Source organism: Pempheris klunzingeri, chromosome 23 (assembly GCF_042242105.1).
Source record: "Pempheris klunzingeri isolate RE-2024b chromosome 23, fPemKlu1.hap1, whole genome shotgun sequence".
Classification (NCBI taxonomy): Eukaryota; Metazoa; Chordata; class Actinopteri; order Acropomatiformes; family Pempheridae; genus Pempheris; species Pempheris klunzingeri.
The window spans coordinates 8,791,141-8,813,742 of NC_092034.1; the positions used below are offsets into that span (position 1 = coordinate 8,791,141).

General features: G+C 42.8%; 2 protein-coding genes across 3 annotated transcripts; both read left to right on the top strand.

Annotated features, from left to right (window-relative positions):
- The first annotated feature begins 2,100 nt into the window (after positions 1 to 2,100).
- LOC139223188 (E3 ubiquitin-protein ligase ZFP91-like) lies at positions 2,101 to 8,669 on the top strand. 2 transcript variants are annotated; one of them, XM_070855161.1, is made up of 11 exons: positions 2,101 to 2,727; positions 3,078 to 3,109; positions 3,208 to 3,339; positions 3,485 to 3,509; positions 3,621 to 3,707; positions 3,822 to 3,977; positions 4,474 to 4,524; positions 4,621 to 4,699; positions 4,947 to 5,061; positions 5,220 to 5,319; positions 6,862 to 8,669. In XM_070855161.1, exons 1-11 carry the CDS (start codon positions 2,393 to 2,395, stop codon positions 7,697 to 7,699), a joined length of 1,950 nt encoding a protein of 649 aa, XP_070711262.1. In that variant the 5' UTR covers positions 2,101 to 2,392; the 3' UTR covers positions 7,700 to 8,669. The 2 variants fall into 2 exon arrangements, with proteins under 2 accessions (XP_070711262.1, XP_070711263.1); XM_070855162.1 differs by having other exon boundaries at positions 2,604 to 2,627.
- Positions 8,670 to 15,203: 6,534 nt separating this feature from the next.
- Positions 15,204 to 22,550, top strand: LOC139222797 (uncharacterized). Its single transcript, XM_070854666.1, has 8 exons — positions 15,204 to 15,313; positions 17,041 to 17,150; positions 17,358 to 17,442; positions 17,531 to 17,726; positions 18,125 to 19,209; positions 19,374 to 20,164; positions 20,959 to 21,162; positions 21,286 to 22,550. The coding sequence occupies exons 1-8, from the start codon at positions 15,222 to 15,224 to the stop codon at positions 21,528 to 21,530; spliced, it is 2,808 nt and encodes a 935-aa protein (XP_070710767.1). The 5' UTR covers positions 15,204 to 15,221; the 3' UTR covers positions 21,531 to 22,550.
- The last annotated feature ends 52 nt before the right edge of the window (positions 22,551 to 22,602 follow it).

Genomic DNA, 22,602 nt, shown 5'->3' on the forward strand with positions numbered 1-22,602 from the left:
TTATCGGGGGACATGAGCCCAGTAAATTTCAAGCAATACAAGAAATGCAAGAGCTTGCCAGCACTGCAGTGACAAAATGCATTGTAACCAATGGAAATCTGAAGATTCACCATCACCAGCTTGTATCTTACTCCACATGTGAAAATACTGTATGTTGTATAAAGAAAGAGAGAAACTGGCAACCTTTCTTAGAATTTGGTGCCCTTTATTTAGATTCGTGACCTTTTGAAATATATTAGTGTATTTGCTTCTTATGTTTGTATTAATGTGCATGTGTATGTGCCTTCAGTGTGTGCATTTTTTGTTACTATTTTCATAATGTGTGCGTTTACTTATTAAATTGTTAATGCATTATTATTACTTTTACAACTAACCTTTCTCTACAAGTACATTTGCACGTATTTGTATACATATTTTTCATTTCCCTTCTTGTAAATGTATTTCCTCATATGTGAATGGAAATGTTTCTCTACTTTACGTATTGCAATTGCACTGTCAATTGGATCTTCACTAAAACATACCTTTTGTACACTTGGTGTCAATATCACTTTAGCATCAGCATCATCTCACAATGTTACAGCTGGAATGTGGTCTGGGTCATTTGTCACAGTCTCCACCTATCTGTCTGTCTTTCTTTCTCTCAACACACACACACACACACACACACACACACACACACACACACACACACACACACACACACACCCTAAGACGACTAAACAAAAAGGTTGAAATATGTCCAAAGAATCTAAAGATTGTGAGTCATAGAATCGAAAAATCTAACTCACCTTTCAAACACCTTTGGCTGGACATCTTGCATGAATTTTTAGCACACTGATAAGCGTAAAGCATATCTAAAATAGGGGAGCCATCTTAACTGATCTCACGAAACCTGTTCTTCCTGTTGAACTCACACCTGTCACTCCACCTCACAGCAGTGACGAACAACGTGGAGTCAAATCTTGACACTGAAAAGCACTGGCTGCTGTGTGTCGATGACATTAACTTGAGTATAAAGCACAATTTCAGGTGTGTAAATTTGTGCCTTCTTGTGATAACCCTCCATTAGTCTGGCTACTGGCTACTCTACATAAAGCAACTAAGTTATGATGCATCATTTTGTTTGCATGTAATAAACATTTCATAACCTGGTATGTGTTGTATGTGTATATGTCATAAAAGGTATATATTCCATTATAAATGTTGGTAGAATTATACACTCAAAAAGCACAAATTATTTCATTGTGTGACTAAAACAGTTCTGTTGAACTGACAGAAGATCATATGACGCAGTTATTGTTACTTTAATGTTACTGCACTGTGCCACACCAAAAGTTTTGTATGCTAAAAAAAGTTCAATTTGTTGCCACATGTTATGATGGTAAGTTGGCAGAAAGAGATGCAGATGGTTATTAAGGTCATTTTTATCACCACCCTTGTGCAGTGGGACTACATGTGTAGATTTCCAGACTTGAGGAAAGATTCAAGTTCAGTTGGAGAGATTAAAAAGACATGTAATTTGGTCAGCAATGAATTGGGCACAGAGCTTTAAAAATAAAGGTCTAGTTTATCCTCTCTAGTTACTCTCCTGCAATTAATAGCTTGAAGTGCCTCCTTAACATCAGTGGAAGTGAAGGCCTGCAGGGTGATCTGAGGGGTAAGGTTTGAGGAAGGCACATGGGCCAAAGGCTTATTATGAAGAGGAGATCTGGGGTACACCATATCAAACTGATTCCCTGTGGCAGTAAAATCTGTGTTGACAGAAAGGCAAATCTCTGATGTTTTGTTTACTAAACAGTCATTAAACGTAACTAAAGATGTAGAATAGAGGATTTGTCTGTATTGACATTTACAAAGTTTTGACAGTTTGTAAAAGAGCTAAAAATTCATCCTTTGTAAAACTGGCTTTCGGTTTTGTACATAACTTATATGGATTCATATATGAATAGGTTCTGCAAAATTGCATTAACCTAATAATTCAAAGTGTTTTAATAATAACTACATTTCCCATAACCACCATTTAGAATTAGTATGGAAGCCCGCGAGTCCAAACAAAATGTTTTCGCTTATCCACGCTACTGCTCCTGTTCTTAAAGGAGACGCACCCCAAAGAGGCCCAGTCTCTGTCAAAGAAATAGGAGGTTTGCTATAGCTTTAAGAAGTAAATAATGCTGAAGGTTTGTAAAATTATATTCGTCATTCAAGGTTACTTTTTTGTTAATAAGCTGGTTAATTAAATGCGTGCGTAGTAACAGAACATTTACTCTTAAGCGAGCTAACAAAACTTGGACCCACTAGGGCCTTCAACGATTCGTTGGTCTTAAATTTTCTATGTCCGTAACTAACAAAAAACAAAAGTCTGTAAGGGTCGTAATAGTTAAATAAGAGCGGCATGGAGTCGGAGGAAGACGATGTTTCAGGCACTCGTCCTGATATTGAGACAAATGGAGACTCAGCGGAGGCCGCCAAACAATCCCCGGACTCGACTGAACCATCCAGCGGGAGAAGAGGAAGTAAAAGACGGGCGAAGACCGCAGCAACCTCCGCGGACTCAGGCGACTCTCGGACAGCTACCGGGGGTGCTGTGCGTGTTTTGCGAGCCAGGGGAGCAGGATCTGGCAGGACTAGTGAGTCCAAGAAAACCCCTTGCAAGAAAAAACATACGAGTCAGCACCGTGGACGCGGGAGACCTGCGGGATCATGCTCCACAAGCAAACCTGCCGTGCAGTAAGTGCATGCACCAAGGCACGTCTGCTACTTTCTTTTACACTTGTGTTGCAACAAGATAGCTACATCACTTGCAAGAGGCTTGTTAGAGGCACTTGTGAGATTGCACTGCAAGGAGGCTTGGGGCTGTAATTGTCGGAAGTGTGTTATATCACTGGGGTTTCTTAAAGCTATAGGTTTACCAGATAGTGAAACCAAAAAAATCATTTGAATGCATGTGTTATCCTGCCTTTGTTCAATGTCGAAGTGCAGCAGAGTTAAAGCACACTGTGAGTTTTCTTTGGCATAATACAGGTTTAGTTTGATTTGCACCTGGCTGTAAATTTAATGTGGACTCTCTCTCCACACAGACCTGCCATAAAGAAGTCCCCATCCAAAAGAGGTAAAAGGACACCTATCTTACCCACCTGTCTACAAGCAGGGAATTTGTCCCTGTAATTTACACCTGTCACTAATACAAGGGCACGCTTAAATCCTCAGCATCCAAATGCGCTCTTGGACCAAAGCTGTCCAAATCTGGAAAGGGCAAAGGGAAACCTTCAGCCCAAGCCTCTCGCACCACACCAGGATCAGCATGCAAGCCTAAAGCAGAGATGGATGCTTCATCATGTGGTAAAAATAAGACTACTTGCATTCTTTTTTTTTTTTTCTATATTCTGTACATTTGTACCAATGTCATGACAGTAAGATGGTTAAATACTAAACAACAGGAGACATTCGAAACTGAAATGATATATTTGTTATCTCTGATCATCAGGGGCTGTGAAAGGAAGCAATGACAAGTGAGTGGTGTACAACCTATTAAATGAGCAGCAGAGAAAGATATTAGATTTCTGTGTATTTTGCCAGTGTGAATTTCATTGTGGCCAGTATGATGTTGATGTCCACAATAGCGTTGCAGATCCAGGCGGCGCTCTCGACGAGGACCCTCCATTCAGGGACGACCCAAATGACCTCATCTATAAACCCAAGACAAAGATGTATGCTGAGCTCACTGCGTTTCCATAATGAGTCATGAATCTTACTTTATACAAAGACTTCATACGTGATTGTTAACATGTCAGTTTCAGTTGTTTATCTCTTAACTCTAACAGGGAGAAATCAAGGCGGCGTACAACGTTGCAACAGAAGGAGGTCAAGAAAGAGGAGTCAGAAAAGGAGGAAGAAGAGCGTGATACTAAACCAGAGGAATCAATTAAGGCTGCGCAGGGTGAAGACGGAGTGGGCGATAACACAGAGCCACCCAGGAAGTAAGCAAGTTTAGTTAAATTTAGTTAAAGGAAGGCACCGTTCATTTGAGGCAATGTTATAGCCTTAGTTTTTAAATTCTAATAATTGATTTTTACCCCTGGTGTTTATTTTAGTTTTTGACTCTTACTCATTGATTTTTTTAAAAACATTTTATTGTTTTGCTTTGAGTTCAAGTAAATAGGTGTGACCAGGAACTACAGCACCTGTTTCCCGCAACTCATTCAATAAATAATTGAGCTATGAATAAAACAACACAAACACGTAACCACTGAGAAAACAAAATAAATAACGTTATGCCAAAGTAAATGTTTTAAATAATTTTGCCATTGTAAATTGCATCATGTGGACAAAAGTCATGTTGTTTTATCATTAAATCATAGCAGCCTAAATTAAATAAAAAAATCATGTTGTGCGTTACTTAATGATGAAGTTTCCTGGCTGTAATTGACAATTGGGGGTTTGGGATTATGTTTCAAATTTCTGTTTTCATTTTAGAAGAGGGAGACAGCAAAAAGATAACAAAGCGCCTCGGCCGCCAAAACGGAGGTCAGTGTGTGAATTGTACCATTCGCTGTAGACGAGTAGTGCTATTTGGATCAAGTATGATTATTATTTAATTTCTCGTTTTCTCTGCCTTCATAGGAAAAAGCCCCCAGTGCAGTATGTGCGTTGTGAAATGGAGGGCTGTGGTACCGTCTTGGCTCACCCACGCTACCTACAGGTTTGCTGTCCTGAACTATAACCACCCATGACAACTCAATATTTTCTACAGGTGCTGTCCTAAATAGTGCTGCACAATAGCAACAATAGCTGATAAACTGTATTGCCCCCTCACCGTTTTTGATCTGTGAAGCATTGGAGATTGGGTGCGCTCACTGTGATATTTAGAAACCAGTGATTACAAAGTACTATGAGTGGCATTGTGCCTTTAACCAGCTAACTCGTGTCCTCTCATCTTTTTATTTCAGCATCATATAAAATACCAGCATTTGCTAAAAAAGAAGTATGTGTGTGATCACCCCTCGTGTGGGCGCTTGTTCCGTCTGCAGAAGCAGCTGCTGCGCCACGCTAAACACCATACAGGTAATGTTAGGCCACTGATGTCTGTTTGCAATGTTAAGACTGATACCTGTGAAAACACGCCTTTTCTGAGCTGCTTGAAATGATATACAAAACTTTTCATTTTCTTTGTCTACCCTGGCGTGTAGTTGGTTCACATCTGCTTCTTGTCTGCCTTTCAGATCAAAGGGACTACATCTGTGAGTACTGCGCTCGAGCATTCAAGAGTTCCCATAACCTGGCTGTGCACAGGATGATCCACACAGGGGAGAAGCCGATACAGTGAGTTAAAACAGCATGTCATGGTGGCATGTCACAGGGTGTGCTCTGAATGCTGACAAAGTCATGTGAACATGTCTAGTGTCTATCATTACCAGGAAGAAAGCAGATTATTTCCTTATTCTTCGTCTCATCAAGACTTTTTCAAGATTCTTGTGAAGCTTGTCAATCACACTGTAACTTCCCCTCCCCTAAGCCAAGGGGAGCTCAGTTACAAGAATCCTGTTCAGTTTTAGCAGCATGACAAATACAGTTTATGTCTGAGTTTGAATGATAAAGGGTGCGGTGGTTAGCACTGTTGCCTCATAGCAAGAAGGTTCCAGATTCGATTCCCGCTTTGAACCTGGGGTCTTTCTGTGTGGAGTCTGCATGTTCCCCCCGTGCTAGCGTGGGTTCTCTCCGGGTACTCCGGCTTCTTCCCACAATCCAAAGACATGCACATTAGGTTAATTGGTGACTCTAAATTGCCCGTAGGTGTGAGTGTGAGAGTGAGTGGTTGTCTGTCTCTATATGTTAGCCCTGTGATCGTCTGGCGACCAGTCCAGGGTGTTCCCCGCCTCTCGCCGGAAGTCAGCTGGGATTGGCTCCAGCTCCCCCGCGACCCTGACGGATAAGCGGTATAGACGATGGATGGATGGATGAATGATAAAGTAGCTTTTATAACTAAAATATGATTAGTATGTATATTGTGATTTTAATATAATTTGTAGTTTCAGTTTTTACTATCTCTCTCATTTCAATTCATTATCTAATGCAGCCTTTGTTGTTATCAGTGTATCGTCTATTTAGACTATCAGATGAACACAGCCCGTTTCACTAGTTCCACCCTGATGAAGACCATGTGAGGTCTAAACCTGTCTGCGTTTTAATCAATAACCCTTTCTAAATGCAGACTTTAAAATTAACTTTATTTCTTGCTCTGCTGAAGACTGTCTGAAGAACATTTTCTTTTCTGTAATACACAAATTGCCTGGTAATATATTTGCAGTTGGTTTGGTTTTGGTAGAAAGTAAGTAAGTACATGCAAGTACTGCACTTGAATACAAGTCTGCGGTATTTGTACATCACCTGCATATTTTAGTGTCATTTTACACTTCTACTCCACTACATTTAGAGGGAAACGTTGTACTTTTCACTACATTACTTTCACTTTCACTACTTTTCACTATACTATAGGTACCTACAGCTATAGGTACTACTTACACTACTTACAAAGATATTAAAAATCTATTATATGCTTGTAAAACACAATGCATTGTTATACAGCAAATTAAACCACCCAGTAGTGAGTGAAATAGATGGTATCAGCTCCACCTCGCCCTGCTACTTTATGTAAATGCTTCATAGTAATCTATCTGTAATAATGATGATCTAGTAGTATATAGTGCGATGATATGCAACTCATAGAGACAGACACCGTTTTGCCCACATAGTAGTACTTTTACTTTTAAACTTAAAGTGCATTTTGCTGATAATACTTTTGTGGTATTTGAGCTTCAAGTCAGGTCAGAATAGAACTTGTGCTTTGTCTCCACCCTGTGGCAGGTGTGAGATCTGTGGCTTCACCTGCCGTCAGAAGGCCTCCTTAAACTGGCACATGAAGAAGCACGATGCAGAAGCCTCCTACCAGTTCTCTTGCTCCATTTGTGCCAAGAAGTTTGAGAAAAAGGACTCCGTTGTTGCCCACAAAGCTAAGAGCCACCCCGAGGTGCTCATAGCTGAAGCCCTAGCAGCTAACGGGGGCTCGGTAATAAGCACTCCCACCCCGATCCCAGAGCCTGTCCCTGGGCTCACCCTGCCTGACCAACCCTCCGTCAGCCAGAACAGCCAGGAAGCAGTGAGTGGCACGCTCACTCCACTGCAGCAGGTGGTGCTCCCGCTCGCTCCACAGACACAGATTGACGTTCCTCAGGGCCACTTCCTCCAGCTGCCCACGCATCACGTGGTGCAGGTGGCACATCAGCAGCAAGCCCCCACCTTGCTGCACCTCACCACTGCTTCTCCTGCTCACCTTTCCAGCACCAGCCACCCCCAACTCATCCAGCTCTCCGCCCTTCCTGCCAGCACCGTCACATCCATGTCCACCACGGACTCCCAGAGCACCCTGCTCACCCTAAGCTCCGTCACCACACTGGCCCCCACGGCCTCCCTGGCTTCCCAGCAGGCTGCGCAGTGGGGCAGGGCTCAAGAGGACGCACAGCTGCCCGGGGAAGGCGAGCTGTGGGACAGGGTGGTGGTGGGCGGCCATCAGGATGTAGGGGAAATGATGTGGGATGGTAACGGGGAGAGGAGGAAGGAAGAAGAGGGGATTGTTTGGGAGAGAGAGGGAGAGCGACAGATTCTGTTACAGTGTGCTGAGGTCCATGGAGATAGTTTAATGTAGCCACAAAATGAGCTGAAAGGCACCTACTATGCACAGTAAGCTGAAGGAGACAGAAGACAGTTTTAATTTAAGAAAGGAACAAAAGACTAAAGGACCTGTCAAAAGTTAATAAGCTGACATTATAAATGTAAGAAATAATAGACGTGGAGTTTAACACAGTAGTCATACAGTACACAGAGCTACTTTACATCAGGGAGTATGATTTATAAAGTCAGATTATATACACTTCTTTTACCACATAATGAATATTTTGTAACTTTTTTTGTTTTCTCACTTGTGTTTGTATATATGTCTGTGTGTTCATTTTTTAGATAAAAAAGACTGAAAGAAGGTTGTAGATATTTGTAAAAAAAAAAAAAAGAAGTCATTTCTGTCCCCATAGAATCCCTGTTGTGTTTATATGCGTCTTTTTGCAAGATGAATGGATGAGTGTCATTGACACAATTGGATTAATTCTAGTAGTTTCAGTTACTTAAAAGTGACTGGAATAATGCAACCAAATGAGGTGTAAAAGATTCTTTGTTGTGAGATTACAATATCAGAATGAAAAAAATATTGACATTTTAGTCTGGATCTTTAGACGGATCAAATGTTGCTTTCAGAGAGAAATCACAGACAACATTTTTTAAAAATGCATCATTTTTGGAATCTCTTCAGAAATTTGGCATCTTTGTTTTACAAAATGGTGCAATGGACCTTTTTCACAGCAGACGCTCTGACATTTTGAGTAGGAAAAGCCTTTTCCTGGACCTCAGTAGTGTCACTTCTCTTCCCTTCTGTCTAAACTATGCCATCTGATTTAATTACCAATTCTTGCTTTAATGTTTTTTCACAGCTAGAGCTATTCAAGCAGCAGTATTATGATGGAAGTAGTTTTTGTCATGATTTTTTTTTTTATTAAGCGATGTTAGATAATAAGATATACCTCTTTACACTACTACTGAGCACCCTTAATCCAACACTTAATTTATCAGAAAATGTATTCAGATTAACTATAATAAACACATTATGTTCTAAATCTTTTCTGTTTCTTATTCTTGACACATCCTTTAAATGGGGGGGTACAATTCTAGTCTATTTAGGTATCAGGGATATAACACAATAATCAATATGAAGCAAATATGCCAGATTTAGCCAAATCTCATCTGCGATCAGTGGACAGGTTGATGTCACATTTTAAAAGGTTTAGCCAAGCCAAATTTAATTATATAGAGAAATCACAAATTTGTCTTGAGGGGTTTTTATAATCTACGTATCATATGACAGCCTCCATCCTTAGACCCATAAACTGCATCTCTGTACATTTACACTGATACCAATCTAGTTTCACATCAAGGTGTATTGGCTGAAGCTCCCTTATCCATCTACATCTACAATATACATGAAAACATAATAACTAAAGAAATCCTAGCTAGCGCGCCAACAGAAAAATCTATTTAATATCCCAATTAATTCAAAATAAAAATCCTTACATTTTTACACCAATACACAATAACTAACAATAGCTACCTAACAATCATTTTATTTTATTTTATTTCATTATTTTATTTTGTATCATTTTCTTATGTATTTGTATTCCAACTTTCTTTACAACAATGGCCAGGGATGTCTCTTTACATAGCAGAAATATATGATAATAATGTAAATCCAAAAATAACTGAAAATGAGCTGAATATAAATTTATCATGTAAATATCAATAAATAAATTGATGTTTAATAAGTGTAAAAATGAATGCATTGTAGAAACCAAACAGCACATGATCTAAACATGTAATGAGGAGTTCTCTGGGTAGAAACACTCAAAGTAAAGTAGGTAGTTATTGGAGGATTAGTTCATACTCCACGTGGTTTCCCACATTAGCTTGCAGCTACTGAGGAAAGCGTCCCAATAAAGAGTTATTATATTATTTGTGGACGGATGGGTGGGCCGCACGGTGACGTTTTTAGGGAGGAAAAAGGCCCTCCTGTGCGTCCCCCCTTAAAACGCCCCCGTGGCTTGCGGAACCAATTAAATCCCCTGTCGCTGCGTGCACGCCGACATGAGCACGGACACAAACACGCTGCGCTCCGTCTCCAACTCGCCCGAGGATCCGAAAACACTCCGCGCGTGAAAACCTTGTTTCGGTGCCAATATTTACGACGTTGGGGGGGGGCGGGAGGTGGGGGGGCACGTATTTCTCTGCTCGGTTGCTCGTCCAGCTCGCCGCTAACCCACCTTTAGAAACAGGGCTGGAGTGCAAATGGCAGAGCAGGAGGAGCAGCAGATAACCGAGCTGGACGCGCCGGTGCCGGGCCAGTCGCAGACGGAGAGAGCGGTGTCTCTTGCCCGGCTACTGCACCACGAATGCACCCATCTCCTCCAGCTATACGTGAGTTATCAGTTTACACAGTCGGCATGCTTACCTCACACCCAGGCGGTGTCACACGCTCCCCTCCCCGTTACTTGTGGCTCACTTGAACGCCAGCATGTTTTTCTACTGAGCCAGCTAAGCTACCTGTCGCATTTGAATCATGTATTTGGCTTTTACTGGATAAACGTGGATATCCACTAGTGCTCACTTGTGTGTAGTTGTGTTGGATGCTGTGGTGCAGAGTGTAATCATACTAAAAGACCCCCACCGCCCCTCCTCCCCTCCATTTTCCCTGGGGTGCCTAATGGATAGAGTGTATTGGATTATTTCCCAGCTCATGCATCTGTGCCTCATCTTGCTTTTAGAACACCTTTTAATTGATCAATATAGGTCAATATGGCTGTCACTTAGTGCTAAATTTGTAATTGCTGTGAAGTGAAATGAAATTGATAGCACAAGTGCAAGTGATGGCACCTAGTATCTTTCTGCTTTGCACTCAGGATCAAGTGAAAAAAAAACTGTTCCTCGCCTTTTCAGAAGGAGAGGGAGACCTTCTTGTCGGACCACACCCCGGACGGCGGGCGCATCGTGTCCCTGTCCCCTGACTCCGAGGAGCTGAGCGCGGAGCAGCAGGTGCAGTTGCTGCATTCAGCTCTGCGGCAGTGCCTGGGGCTGCTCCACTGTGTCATCCTGAAGGAAGAGGAGGAGTGGGGCGAGCTGGAGGGCGACTACCAGACCATGAGGAAGAACGTCCGACAGAGGCTGGAGTACCTGCTCCACAGCACCAAAAGTCTGGTGGAGACCCAGGACGTGACCCTGGAAGTCACCCCGGACCACAAGTGTAATGAGGTACAGTATTTCTCTATTAGTCAGGGTTTATTCCCAAATGGCCCAATGTCAGCTGTTACTTCTGTTTACGTTCAAGTGACATTTTAAGAGAAAAGCTTCATGTGGTCCCCTCTGAATTACAGAAAAACTGCTACAAACCTTAAGGTCATCCTGATAAAGGACATCTTTTTTTAATCTTCATCAGATTTACCTCTAATAACTGGCTAATTTACAATTTTCTTATGTGTAAAGCCAATTATAGATGAAAACACTGATTAAGTGGATTGAAGTTCCATTTAAAAACTGACAATAGAGGAAGAAATGCTGTCATACAGGTGTCCAAGGATAAATGTGTCACTTGTATGCATTTATTATGATATGACAAAACTGAGCTTATCAGGTCTGTCAGAGATATTCAGCAAGAAAAGACCCCACAAAGTTTGGTGTTTCATGCCGGCCCTCTACTACTACTACTATTATTATTATTATTATTATTATTATTATTATCATAATAAACTGGGTAAAAGACAAAAAGCAGCAGTTACGGTGTGACTGAACACTACATTATATGAATAATACCTTCCTGTGACTATGACCCCTGCTGTGGGGAAACATTCAAAGCGTTAAACTTAATCACTCAGATATCCAAGACAATCTTTTGATTGAGTTTAAACCCTCACTAATCAATATTATTATACTAAGAATGGATTAATGACTACATTTAATGTGACAGTTGTTGCTTTTAGTGACCCTACCCTGAAGTTCCCCGTGGTGTTCTGGAGCTTTTTAGCATCTTTCAGCTCACTGTTTTGGTTTTCCGACCTGTAACTTAACTATTGTGGTTCACTGAACGCAACCTGCTCAGCACCAAACAGCAGACAGATAAAGTTAAGCAACTAGCAGGTGGAGCAGCTCACACACACATATGTTTCCCTCAGGAGGTGACGGAGACAAAACGGAGCTAAAGGCACAGTTAACAGTCATCGGCTGGGCGCAGACACGACTGCAGATGAATCATAGTGTTGCTCTGTATCTACTAGACGTGAAGTTAACAGGCAACCGTCTGTAATACCCCTCGCTCGCTCTCCAAGCTTTTTTCTTGCGCCAAATAATGAGTATGATCCTCCTCTGTCTCAAAACAAAGTGGTTGTCCTCCTGTTTCCTCTTACCAAATTCTACCAAACTCAAGCTGCCACTTCAAAAAAAACTCTGTTATTGTAAGTTTGAATTTACTTGTTAAACTTTGACTCTGGAGCCAAACAAGAACATATTCCTTCCTGTCCTGCATATTTTCTTCTTCTTCTTGTACTCTTCATCTCTCAGACTTTCAAACATAGAACAAATTAAACTGGACAATTACATGGGAAATGTAAGCGTTACCACAACATACACAATGCTTATTCGTATTCTTTTGCACTGTATCTGGCTTCAATGAGAGACACATCTTGCTCTCTTCTGTACAGGAAACTGATGGCGCTGGGGGGGCGTTCGGCCTCAAACTGTGGACCTATCGAGTGCTGCTGGAGCTAATCCACTGGGCTGACCACGCTGTGCAGACCCTCCATGTGTTACACTCAGAGAGGGAAGGAACAGAAGAAGTCTAACTCCTTTTGTCTCAATCCGACAACGTCTACGAATGAACTCACCCGACACTAACAGCCAGCTTTCCCTTCTATGTATTCGAAATTGAATATTAAAAGGTGTGGAATATACTCTGTGAGCATTAGAGGTTTAAAAAAAAAAAGCACTGCTTAACTAAAATCACAGCTAAGCCCCTTTTAACAAAGCCCTGCAGACAGCTTTTCCCAGACGTTGGTATTTCCACAGCAAGTGCTAAAATGACCTCTAGTTTGCCACAGTTGCTATTTCCTTTGACAAAGAAGTGAGTGCACACTTTTAACTGTATAGAGGTTGGTGTGCTTTGTGAAGTTGCAGAGTTAGATTGTTTGATTTTCTTTTTTGTACACAGTGTGTAATTTATTTTATTTAAGTGGATCAACCTTTGATAACTAATTATCTGCTGTTCGTAACTCTCCAAAATCTACTAACTACTAGAATGTAGCCAAAAATACATGACTGATAAACTGTGACTGATGTGCAGCTGAATCTGTAGCTATTTGCTTTTCATGTACCACCTTATTATACATACATATCTAACCTAAATAATTCCTACTTCTGTATCTTCGTAGCAGAGACCGAATGCTTGTTTTGTTTCTGGTTTGGCACAATCTGTGATGATCAAATGTCATGTTTGCTGCTCTGGTCACCAAGTTCTCTCCTGACGTTATACTTGAATGTGCTGCTACACTGTTCACAAATTTGAACTGTAAGGGAAGCGGCTCTCAAATCTTTTCTGTCACGCCCTCGTTTCGAAGCAGAAAATAATGTTTGAGGACCACTGTATTAGACTGTTGTAGCTTACAGTAGGACTGTAGTGTCTGTGGCCAAACGTATTAATCACTCCTCACCACAACGACTTCCCTGTAGCGCCACATGCCTGAAGCAGCACAGGCTCGCTGTGTGAATGAGCTGTGACTTCCACATTAGCTGGTATAGTGAATTTTTCTTAATGCCGTGCTTTTCTTTCATCTTCGTGAACAATAACTGGATGTGCATTGAAGATTAAAACCCAGCTTTAACCCTTGTGTTTTACTGACATTACCTTTACTTCGTCATAGTGGTTTTGCACTTTACTGTTGTGTGTGTGTGTGTGTGAAAGTAATAGTACTAGATGCAAAACCCACTACTTATTTTCTCTTTAATATTATGGTAACATGTTGTTTCATGTCTTTATAGTGCTTTCCTAATCATTTCCTCTAAGTTTCCTGGAAACAACTATTTAATTTGATAGAGGCAGGTTTAACTGGTGCACTTCCATTTATTGGCTAGAGAGTCTTTTAGTCCGTATGTAGCAGGTAAGCATAGCATGCAAATATGCAAAATATTCAAACATTTAAGTTTCCTATAATAAATGACAAATTGTTAATATTGTGTTGGTTTTCAATTGAGCTGGTCTTTCAAGGAAATTTAGATGATTAGCGATGAGTGATTAATGAGAAGTGAATTCCTGCACGCTGCTTTACTGCTTATCATAATATATTATAAAAATTTGTTAACATTTCGGTCTGTCCGACCTTCATCAGGTATAATGATTTAGAACCAAATGAAATAGTTGTTTCAAGGAAATTTTCTTGGAGATACTTAGAACATTATATTATTGAAGCCTTAGACTTAGAGGTGTTCATGTGGTAGCCCTTCCCTTTGTCACAAACTGAGTTTATATGTTTGAAAAGGGTGACAAAATACTGAAATGATCTAGTTTATATGCCAAAGAAGGAGATATTTAATGTTTTATAAGTTCAATGGTCTTAAGTGTTTCTGTTACTTTATACTTCACAGGGAAACATTGTGTTTTTTACTCCTCTGCATTGATCTTAAAGCTTTAGTTTCTAGTTACTTTGAAGATTCAGATTAATAATGCAAAATATAATCAATAAATAAAATATGAAGATTATTATAGGTTAAGATGAAACTTAATTGATCCCTGGGGGCAAATTCACTGGCCACCCACCTTTACCAGCTGCAACATTATTGTGCACATGAACGCATCAATATGATTATATGATTTCGCACAATGAGAACAAACTTCCTCTTAGAACCTTACTTATACTGTAATGCTAACACTTGTAATTTTAATTTTGAATGAAAGTTCATTTTTAATGAACTTAGTTTAAGATGAGTATTTCCTCCACCTCTGCCCAGCTGTGCATAAAGTAGCAAAACAGTAGTCAACAGTAAAATCAAAAAAGCCAACAGCTACTCATGCATTAATGCATTAGTAATCTTATAGCGTTATTTATCACAATGTAGTAGTAACAAAGAATATTTTTCTGCAGAATTTTACTTATTTCAAGCACATTTTGCTGATGATACTTTTACTTAAGTGGGGCTTAGGATACAGGACTTTGATTTGCAATAGAGAAACGTATGTTTTTATAACGGATTTCAGTCATCAATAAAAAGTGGTGTTCATAAGCTCAAAATTAGGAACAAGCTGGTAAAAACTGTTCATCCGTGCTGTTTTCACATGAACCCAAAATAGGCCAACTTCACTGATTTAACTGCACTCCTACGTGAACGCATCACAGATTCCACTGAGCAGTGTTCTCACTGAGCTCACCCCTAAAATGTAAGTGTGTGGGTGCAGGCTGCAGGTCTCTCCCCCCTTCGCCCCCCCACCCAGAGGTGAGTGCACCCCATTTTACCATTAGAACCCCAAAGGATGTTGTGCACATGCGCGTTGTGCATCTACCGGAGCGCGAGAGGTAGGGAAGGGAGTCCTAATGGCGGAGACTGTACGGTCGCCTTTTGACTACCGGGAACCACCGACCCTCGACAGCGACGGGGATGGGAGCAAACCGCCGCCGCCGAGGGGGTGAGTGGGAGCTGTGAGCCCCCGGTTGGCTTCGTTTTTCACCGGAGATTTATTATCTTAAAGGCGAGAGCCCGAGACGCACGCGCTGCGAGCGTGCGCGTTTGTTTAGTTAACGTTAGGAGCCTTTATCGGCGTGCATGTTTCCAGCGGTATAATGCAGAAAACGGAGCAGGGGAAGTGGTTTGTGTTGGTTTTCGGGGTCGCGGCTGTTGTGTCCTGCGAGGCTGCGTCTCTCTCTGCCCGCCCCAGCTCGCGTTTAATCGCCAGCCTTTTATTTTTGATGTTTTGACGAGGGAGGAGGAGGGGGGGAGTCTCAACGCTAGCTGCTGGGAGCTAACAGGCTAGGTTTAGCATTCATGTTAGCATGCACCCAGCAGGAACCATCAGCTATCTTAATAGCCGGTCAGCGACCTGCTCTCATGTGGGTGATCCCTGTCATGCCAGATTCCTTACCCTGCACGTCCCGGTGCATGATACCCATCAAACCACCGAGTCAGTATCATTATGCTCGTAGCTCCGCTTGAGAGCTCAGCTGGTGCAGATCATGACTCGTGGCTTGTTTGAGTAAACAAAGTTGCTGACCATGAGCAAAATGCATCCGAAAACAGTCGACTGTCAATGGGTTCAGTGAATAATCGACGCTTTGTTGTGCTAATCAGACCTCTGTGGATGCATTTATTCAGTCTGACGTGATTGGATAAAAGGGGTGGGTCAGTGACAATATTAGAATAAAATATAATCAATCATAGCTTCCACAATAACTGCCTGTTTACAGTAGATTGCAGTGTTTCTCCCTCATGCTCTTTTACACCTGGATTGCCAGGTAAAGTTGCTGTGAGGGCTATAAATCAGCACTATTATTGAAATGTATTCTCAAGTGAAGCCAAGGATAAAGGTCATGCTGCAATCATCATAGTGTCAACGAAATGAATGATCTGTGATGAGCTGAAATAACTCGGCTATAACTCCACAGAAAAAATATTATTGATAGTTTAGATAACTGGATTATCGTCTTAAGTTGTTTATCAAAGAAAAATACAAAGCGTTTGCTGTTTCCAGCCTATGAAATATGAGCATTTTTAGCTTTTCTCTGTTTTACATTATTATGAAAGGCATATCTTTTGTTTCTGGATGGTTGTGTTTAAAAATGTCTGCTTTAGCTCTTGGAATATATGATGGTTATTTTCCACAGTGAGTCTGGGCATTTTATAGGCTGAAGGAATGAATAGTGTAATTGTGAAATTATTCAACAGACCGATCAATAGTGAAATTTAAAAAATGAAATGTAATCCAATATAGCTGATATATGTCTCATTCCTCGTCTTTTCAGCACTTTTTCCCCTTCTGTTCTACTCTTCATAACAGCCAAACCATCATTATACGCAGGTTATGCAGAAATCCAAATTTCCAAGATTCTTTGTTTCGATTGCTCGTCAAATCAAAGACATTTGAATGTTTCTTAAGTGTAAGAACAACAAATACCCTGTTATCACCACAGCTGCTACCATCACTAGTTAAGCAGCTCAAAGCCTTATTGTTGTTGTGGATGAGTCACCCACCTAAAAGAAATCTTATGTGTGGAAATTCAAGCGCCGCTTTTCCACATGCATCACTTGCTCAGCTCATTTCGGCTGCCCTCCATCCGAATACTTACTGTGGGAAAGTCTTGAGCAGTGCTTTGTCTGAGGATCATTATGCTAAATGAAGCCCTGGTTTTGTTTTTACAGTCGTGTGTGTGGGAGAAAAAGGAAGGGGACACCTGTGAAGGTGTGTGACCGAGCGTACGTAACAGAAGATGAGGAGGAGGAGAGCATGTCAGAGCACAGCTACAGTCCTGGTATATATAGAAACACACACACACACATTTTACCACTTGCTGTTTGTGTTTTTATCCACTCTGGTGCTTATGGAAAACAAGTGTACCATGTTGTAATTAGCGGTGTATTGTAGTAAGGAGAGTCACCTTCCATTCCAATCGTAAGGCCTGTGGTTAAGGAAAAAGCAGTTAAGATGTGCCAGATTTAAACAGTCTGCTCTGTCCCAGGTGATAGCCAGTATCCAGAGGGTGCAGAGGACCGCCTCCCTCCTCCCGGCAGTCCCTACTACCTGCCTGATCCCACTCAGCTCTGGTAAGGAGGACCCTCTCCATGGTAACTGTGCTCACATGCTGTTTTTAGGTCTGGGTCCATATTGCTAATGTTACTTTATGTTTTCCAGTGTGCCAGAGCTGGGGGAGGAGGGAGCGAGCGGCGTTCGGGGACCTGTGCTCTTCCATCCACCGCCCAACTGCCGAATTAGAGAAGTCCACTGTGGGACCCAGGTGCGGTTGGTTGTCATAGCGATCCGAGACATCGCCAAAGGGGAGGAGATTACAGTGGACTACAGCCTGACGGACTGGGGCGAGAATGCAATGGTGAGCTCCTAACCTGATGGTAACTGTACTGAAGCGGGCAAGTCTGTTGATGTTTTACAATTTTCTTGTTGTCAACAGATCCTTTAATTAGATAAAGACAGTTTAGAGATGACAGGAAAAAAGGGAGAGATGCAGCAAAGGACTCAGACAATGCGGTCCGTGGTCTTAACCCCTAAGTCATAGGGGCGCCCTATATATTTACAACTTGTTTTTAAACATTTCCATCTTCCATAGGAATTTTCATGAGATTTGTGGACAATAAACACAAACATAAACATAACAGAATGATGAAAATTGTCACTTCAGTTTTAAATTTGCTAAAAATGTAGATCCTGTTAATATAGTTAAATGTGAGAGCTAATATTTTTTTGTTTTACTTTTAAATTTTTTTTAACCAGGAGGAAGAGGCTGGCCCCCACCCACTGTCCCTCTCAGTTTCTGATTACCTTACCCCCTCCTGGTCACTGTCACCCTCATCCTCCCCACTCACCCACTCTGAGCCGAGTGACTCAGACCGCGAGGAGGATGAAGAGGAGGAAGACGACGACGATGACGACGACGATGAAGAAGAGGAAATTGAGGAGATAAGGGGTCGAATGCTCCGCCGGCGCAAGAAGCGCAAGATGCCCGCGGTGGTCAACTCAAAGAAGAAGACTGCACCCACCTCCGCCAGAGGACCCGGACGCCCCTGCTCATCCTTTTCCCACCCGGAATCTGTTGCACCCCAAGCTAGATCCCAGTCCCAGCCCCCAGTCGGCAGCCTGGCAACCCCGACCACCAACATCAACAACAACATTAACATAAACATTGGCAGCTCCAGCGGTGCCACAGTGAGCCGGCGGCAGCACTGCCCGTACTGCGGCCGCCATTATCGCTCTCTGGCACGCCACCTGGAGAAGCACCACGCTAACCAGCCAGAGGTCAGAACAGCCATGGAGCTGGCACACCTGCACACGCACAACACTTCAAACGGCAGCGCCGCACACCCTCACCCCTCATCGTCCTCCGCCCCCGCCTCTCACAGTCATTCCTTTGCAGTCCCCCAGCCCTCAGCCTCCAACCCTGCTCCACCCCCCCTCTTCTCCAGGGAGAGGGAGTCGCCGGCTACGCGCTCGAGCACAGGTGCCGTCTCATTCTCCCTCTCGCTCTCGCCGCCTTCTTCAAATCAGCCCGGAGCCACCAAGAAGGGGCCTAGCTTAACGCCGCCCAACACAAAACGCCCCACACCGCCAATGGTGGCGCGGGTAAAGAGTCCATCTCCGCCTCCCGCATCTGCTCCCAGAAGGGGACGGAGGATGAAGAGAGAGAAGCTTGAAGAGCAGCAGCAGCAGCAGCAGAAGGTGGAGGTGGAGAGCTCGAGAGGTCAAGAGGAGCTGGTTCCGCCTCCTACTCCAGAGCCAGACATAGATCCAGATGAAGATCTGGAGCTGAGTGGAGAAGGAGAAGATGACGCACAAGAGGAGAAGAATGGAGAGATCACAAGGTGGGGTTGGATTATTGTCTTTTATTTGCACTATTGTCTCTTTTGTTGTCCTCTTAGCAATTAGTAATTTATTGGTAATGATTTGGGTTTTTGTGTTGTGCCTTATGATTTCAACTGCTATTCTAAAGGCATTTTTTCCTCTCTCTCTCATTCCCAACACACAGACATCACATGTCTCCGCTGCTCTCCTCCCTCTCCTGTTTGGTCCTCTACCTCCGCCGCCAGCAGCACTCCTCTTTCCTGTCTTTAACCCGTTCTCCTCACTCTGCCGAGGCCTGGCGCCTGCTCTGCCATTCCAGCCTCTCCTTGCTCATCCTCTACAACCGCCACCGGGAATGTGAGGTGGCCAAGCTCACTGTCCAGGACTACCGCAACCGCGTCATCCCCCAGGCCAACTCCAGCAGCAGCCCCCCCTCTGGCATGGAAGCCCTCCTGTCCCCATTTGAGCGCCAGATCCTGTGTCACCTCCCGCGGGCTGGTGTTTTAGGGAAGCGTGGTCGGATCCAGCCGCTTATTTTCCCACCACACTGTGAGTCCTGCGTGGACCTACTCCTTCAAACCAGTCCCAATGTGGGGGTGGACCCAGAGAGCCCTTATGTCTTCTCCCGGCCCTACCACTCTCCTGCCACCCCGCTCCGGGGTACGGACCTTCTGAGAAACCTGGCGCGATCCAGCGGGGCCAAGAACCCTGGAGCACTGACGGCAACGCGTGTGCGCCGGCAGGTAGCAATACTCACTCAACTGCTACTATTAGAGGAGGGTGAGGGCCAGTCTGGGGCTACCAAACGACTGGAGGACTTCCTGGAACGGGAGTACCATGTGACCCAGAACTGCTCCACTATCATACGGGATCCAGCACTAATGGGGCGCGTAGGTCGTGTTGTTCTTTATGGAGAGAGGGAAGGCGTGCTTTTCCGAGGGATGAGCCTGCAGCACATCTGCCTTGAGTTGGATGGTACGAAGATATATCTCACGTTTTTTCTGTAAAAAAAAAAAAAAATGTATTATTATTAATATTGAAGCCACTTGGGCCCATCAGCAGGTATTTCAGGCATTGCACAATTCAGTACGCAATCTGTTTCTGAGAACCTTTTAAAGGCCACAAGGTCTCTCATCTGTTTTAAATAATGCAAAGTGACAACATGCTCTGCACGGTTCATTTAATGTGGAATTGTTAATATGTATTAGACTCTGGGAGGTATGTCAGCTTTTTAAATGACTTAAAAGAAGTTGAATGAATAAATAAAAAACATGGAACAGAAGTTAGTTCAGTAATCTACAGGCCTAATTGAAAACAGCTTCCTGTGGTGTTGTGTTCTGGACTATTTCTTAGCCTGGAGCAATGATTTCCTGGAGCTGACCTCAGTGAAGGCTGTGTGCGTCTAAGAAATATCCTGGCACATTCCCACAACCTGTCCTTTTTACCCTTCAGTTTTAGATCAGATTAAATGAACAACATATAGTGTGTTAACTAGTTAGCTTAGAGGTGCTGGTAGGTTTTTATACAGAGCTAGGCTAGCTGTTTCCTGTAATTATACTCTGATAAGCTAAGCTAACCAGCTGCACGGTGTGGCTTCAGATTTAGGGGGCTTCAGTCCTTTCATCTAACTCTCTGCAGCAAAGACAGCATTTACTATTATGCACCAATGCATTAACAAACTACTTTTAATAAGAAAAGGTACTATAGATCATCCCATAGGTCTGTTAGTCATTCGATTTGGGTTAATTTCCCTCTGTTTTATTCCGCAGTAATGTCTGGCAACTCAGCAGAGTCCTTTTCAGAAGATTCAGAGGCAGAGGAAGAAAAGGAGGAAGTAAAAGAGAAGGCTGAGGTGCTGGTGAAGAAGAAAGGACCAGGACGACCGCCAAGGAAGAAGAGAGCACCCATTCCTTCTCCAGTCAGCCCATCGATAGCCAACGTTCACAAGAGGAGATGTATTCCACCCAAATCAGGTGACTATCTGTCAATGTCACTCTATGACTACCTAAGCTTCAGTCACATCCTCAATAAATTGATCCCACGCATTCTGTTTCCATTCATTCACACTTTGTCTCACCTCCCCCTCAATCTCACAGGAAAGCGTGGTGTGCTGAAGCGTCCCTGGTCAGAAGCGGAGCGTGTAGCAGTGGAGACCCACCTAAAGCGAAACCTCATGGAGCTGCGCGTCCCTGCGAAGGCGGACTGCGAGCGCTGCCTCGAACTCTGCCCTCTGCTGGTGAGCAACCAGCGAGACTGGAGGGCCATCAAGTTTTACGTCCACAACCGCATCCAGCTGCTGAAGAAGCAGGGGAGGAGGGAAAGCGCTGCCTCCGTCTGCTAGGCCAAAACACCCAGCATGGCAGAGGACAGATACCATAATGTACAAACCACCAGCAATCCTAAACGAAGAGAAAACATCTGGTGGAGTGCTACATCTCTTTTTCAGTTTTTTTGCGGTACCTGAAATTAGGTGCATGCCCAGCCTCATCACCCTGATCATAAGTGAGTAGTGTAACAAAACTGTCTAAGCAAAGAAAGCAGATGGATTGCTCCAGAAAAGGATCGTTCATGCTCAGTGTCGGTTTTCAACATGTTGTTTTTTTAACGAATGGACAAGTAATGTACTTAAGTGTGAATATGAGTTCAGACACAGTGAATGCTTTTTTTACAGATTATTTTTTATGTTCATCCTTTGGTTAGATAGCAGACATTGGAGAACGTTAGGAGACGTAGGAGTAAGAAGGTGACATGCAACAAAGATGCCCAAAGTGATATCAATCCAGGAGGTTGCATTATGCTCTTTCGGACCAGCACCACCAGGACTCGCTACAGCAAATGGTCCCTAGTGTAGCATTTGCTTCCACTGAAGGCTGATGACCAAACATGAATGTGTGAAGCTTTGGAGGAAGAAACCAATGGTTCCCATCTTTTTAAAAATAAAAAATAAAAATAAAAGAACACCCACAGATGGACTAGATGTCTTCAGGACTGAGACACGTGTGAACTTGTATAGTTTGTGTTCGATATTGAGTGGCGATGTGCCCCCCAACCCATGGAGCCCAACCGACGAGTGTATTAAAGCGTTCTTTGAAGTCACAGACCATGATGCACCTGTGAAGTGGTTCTTACATACCCCTCATACCATCATCATAGTCAGACTATTATGTATCAAGGCACGCCTACTTGAATTTATTGCATATCAGATCTTAAAAAAAAAAAAAAAAAAAAAAAAAGAATTTATTACATATGGTCTTAATCATAGTGTAAATACTTCCTAATCTATGAAAACTATACAGTAGTGATGACAAAGTCAGTATTGTGTTATGGTGTATATACTGTAAATACTTCCTGTACTTATTAAAGTGTATGACATTTTGCTGTGTTTTCTTAAACTGGATTGTTGAGTGAGTTTT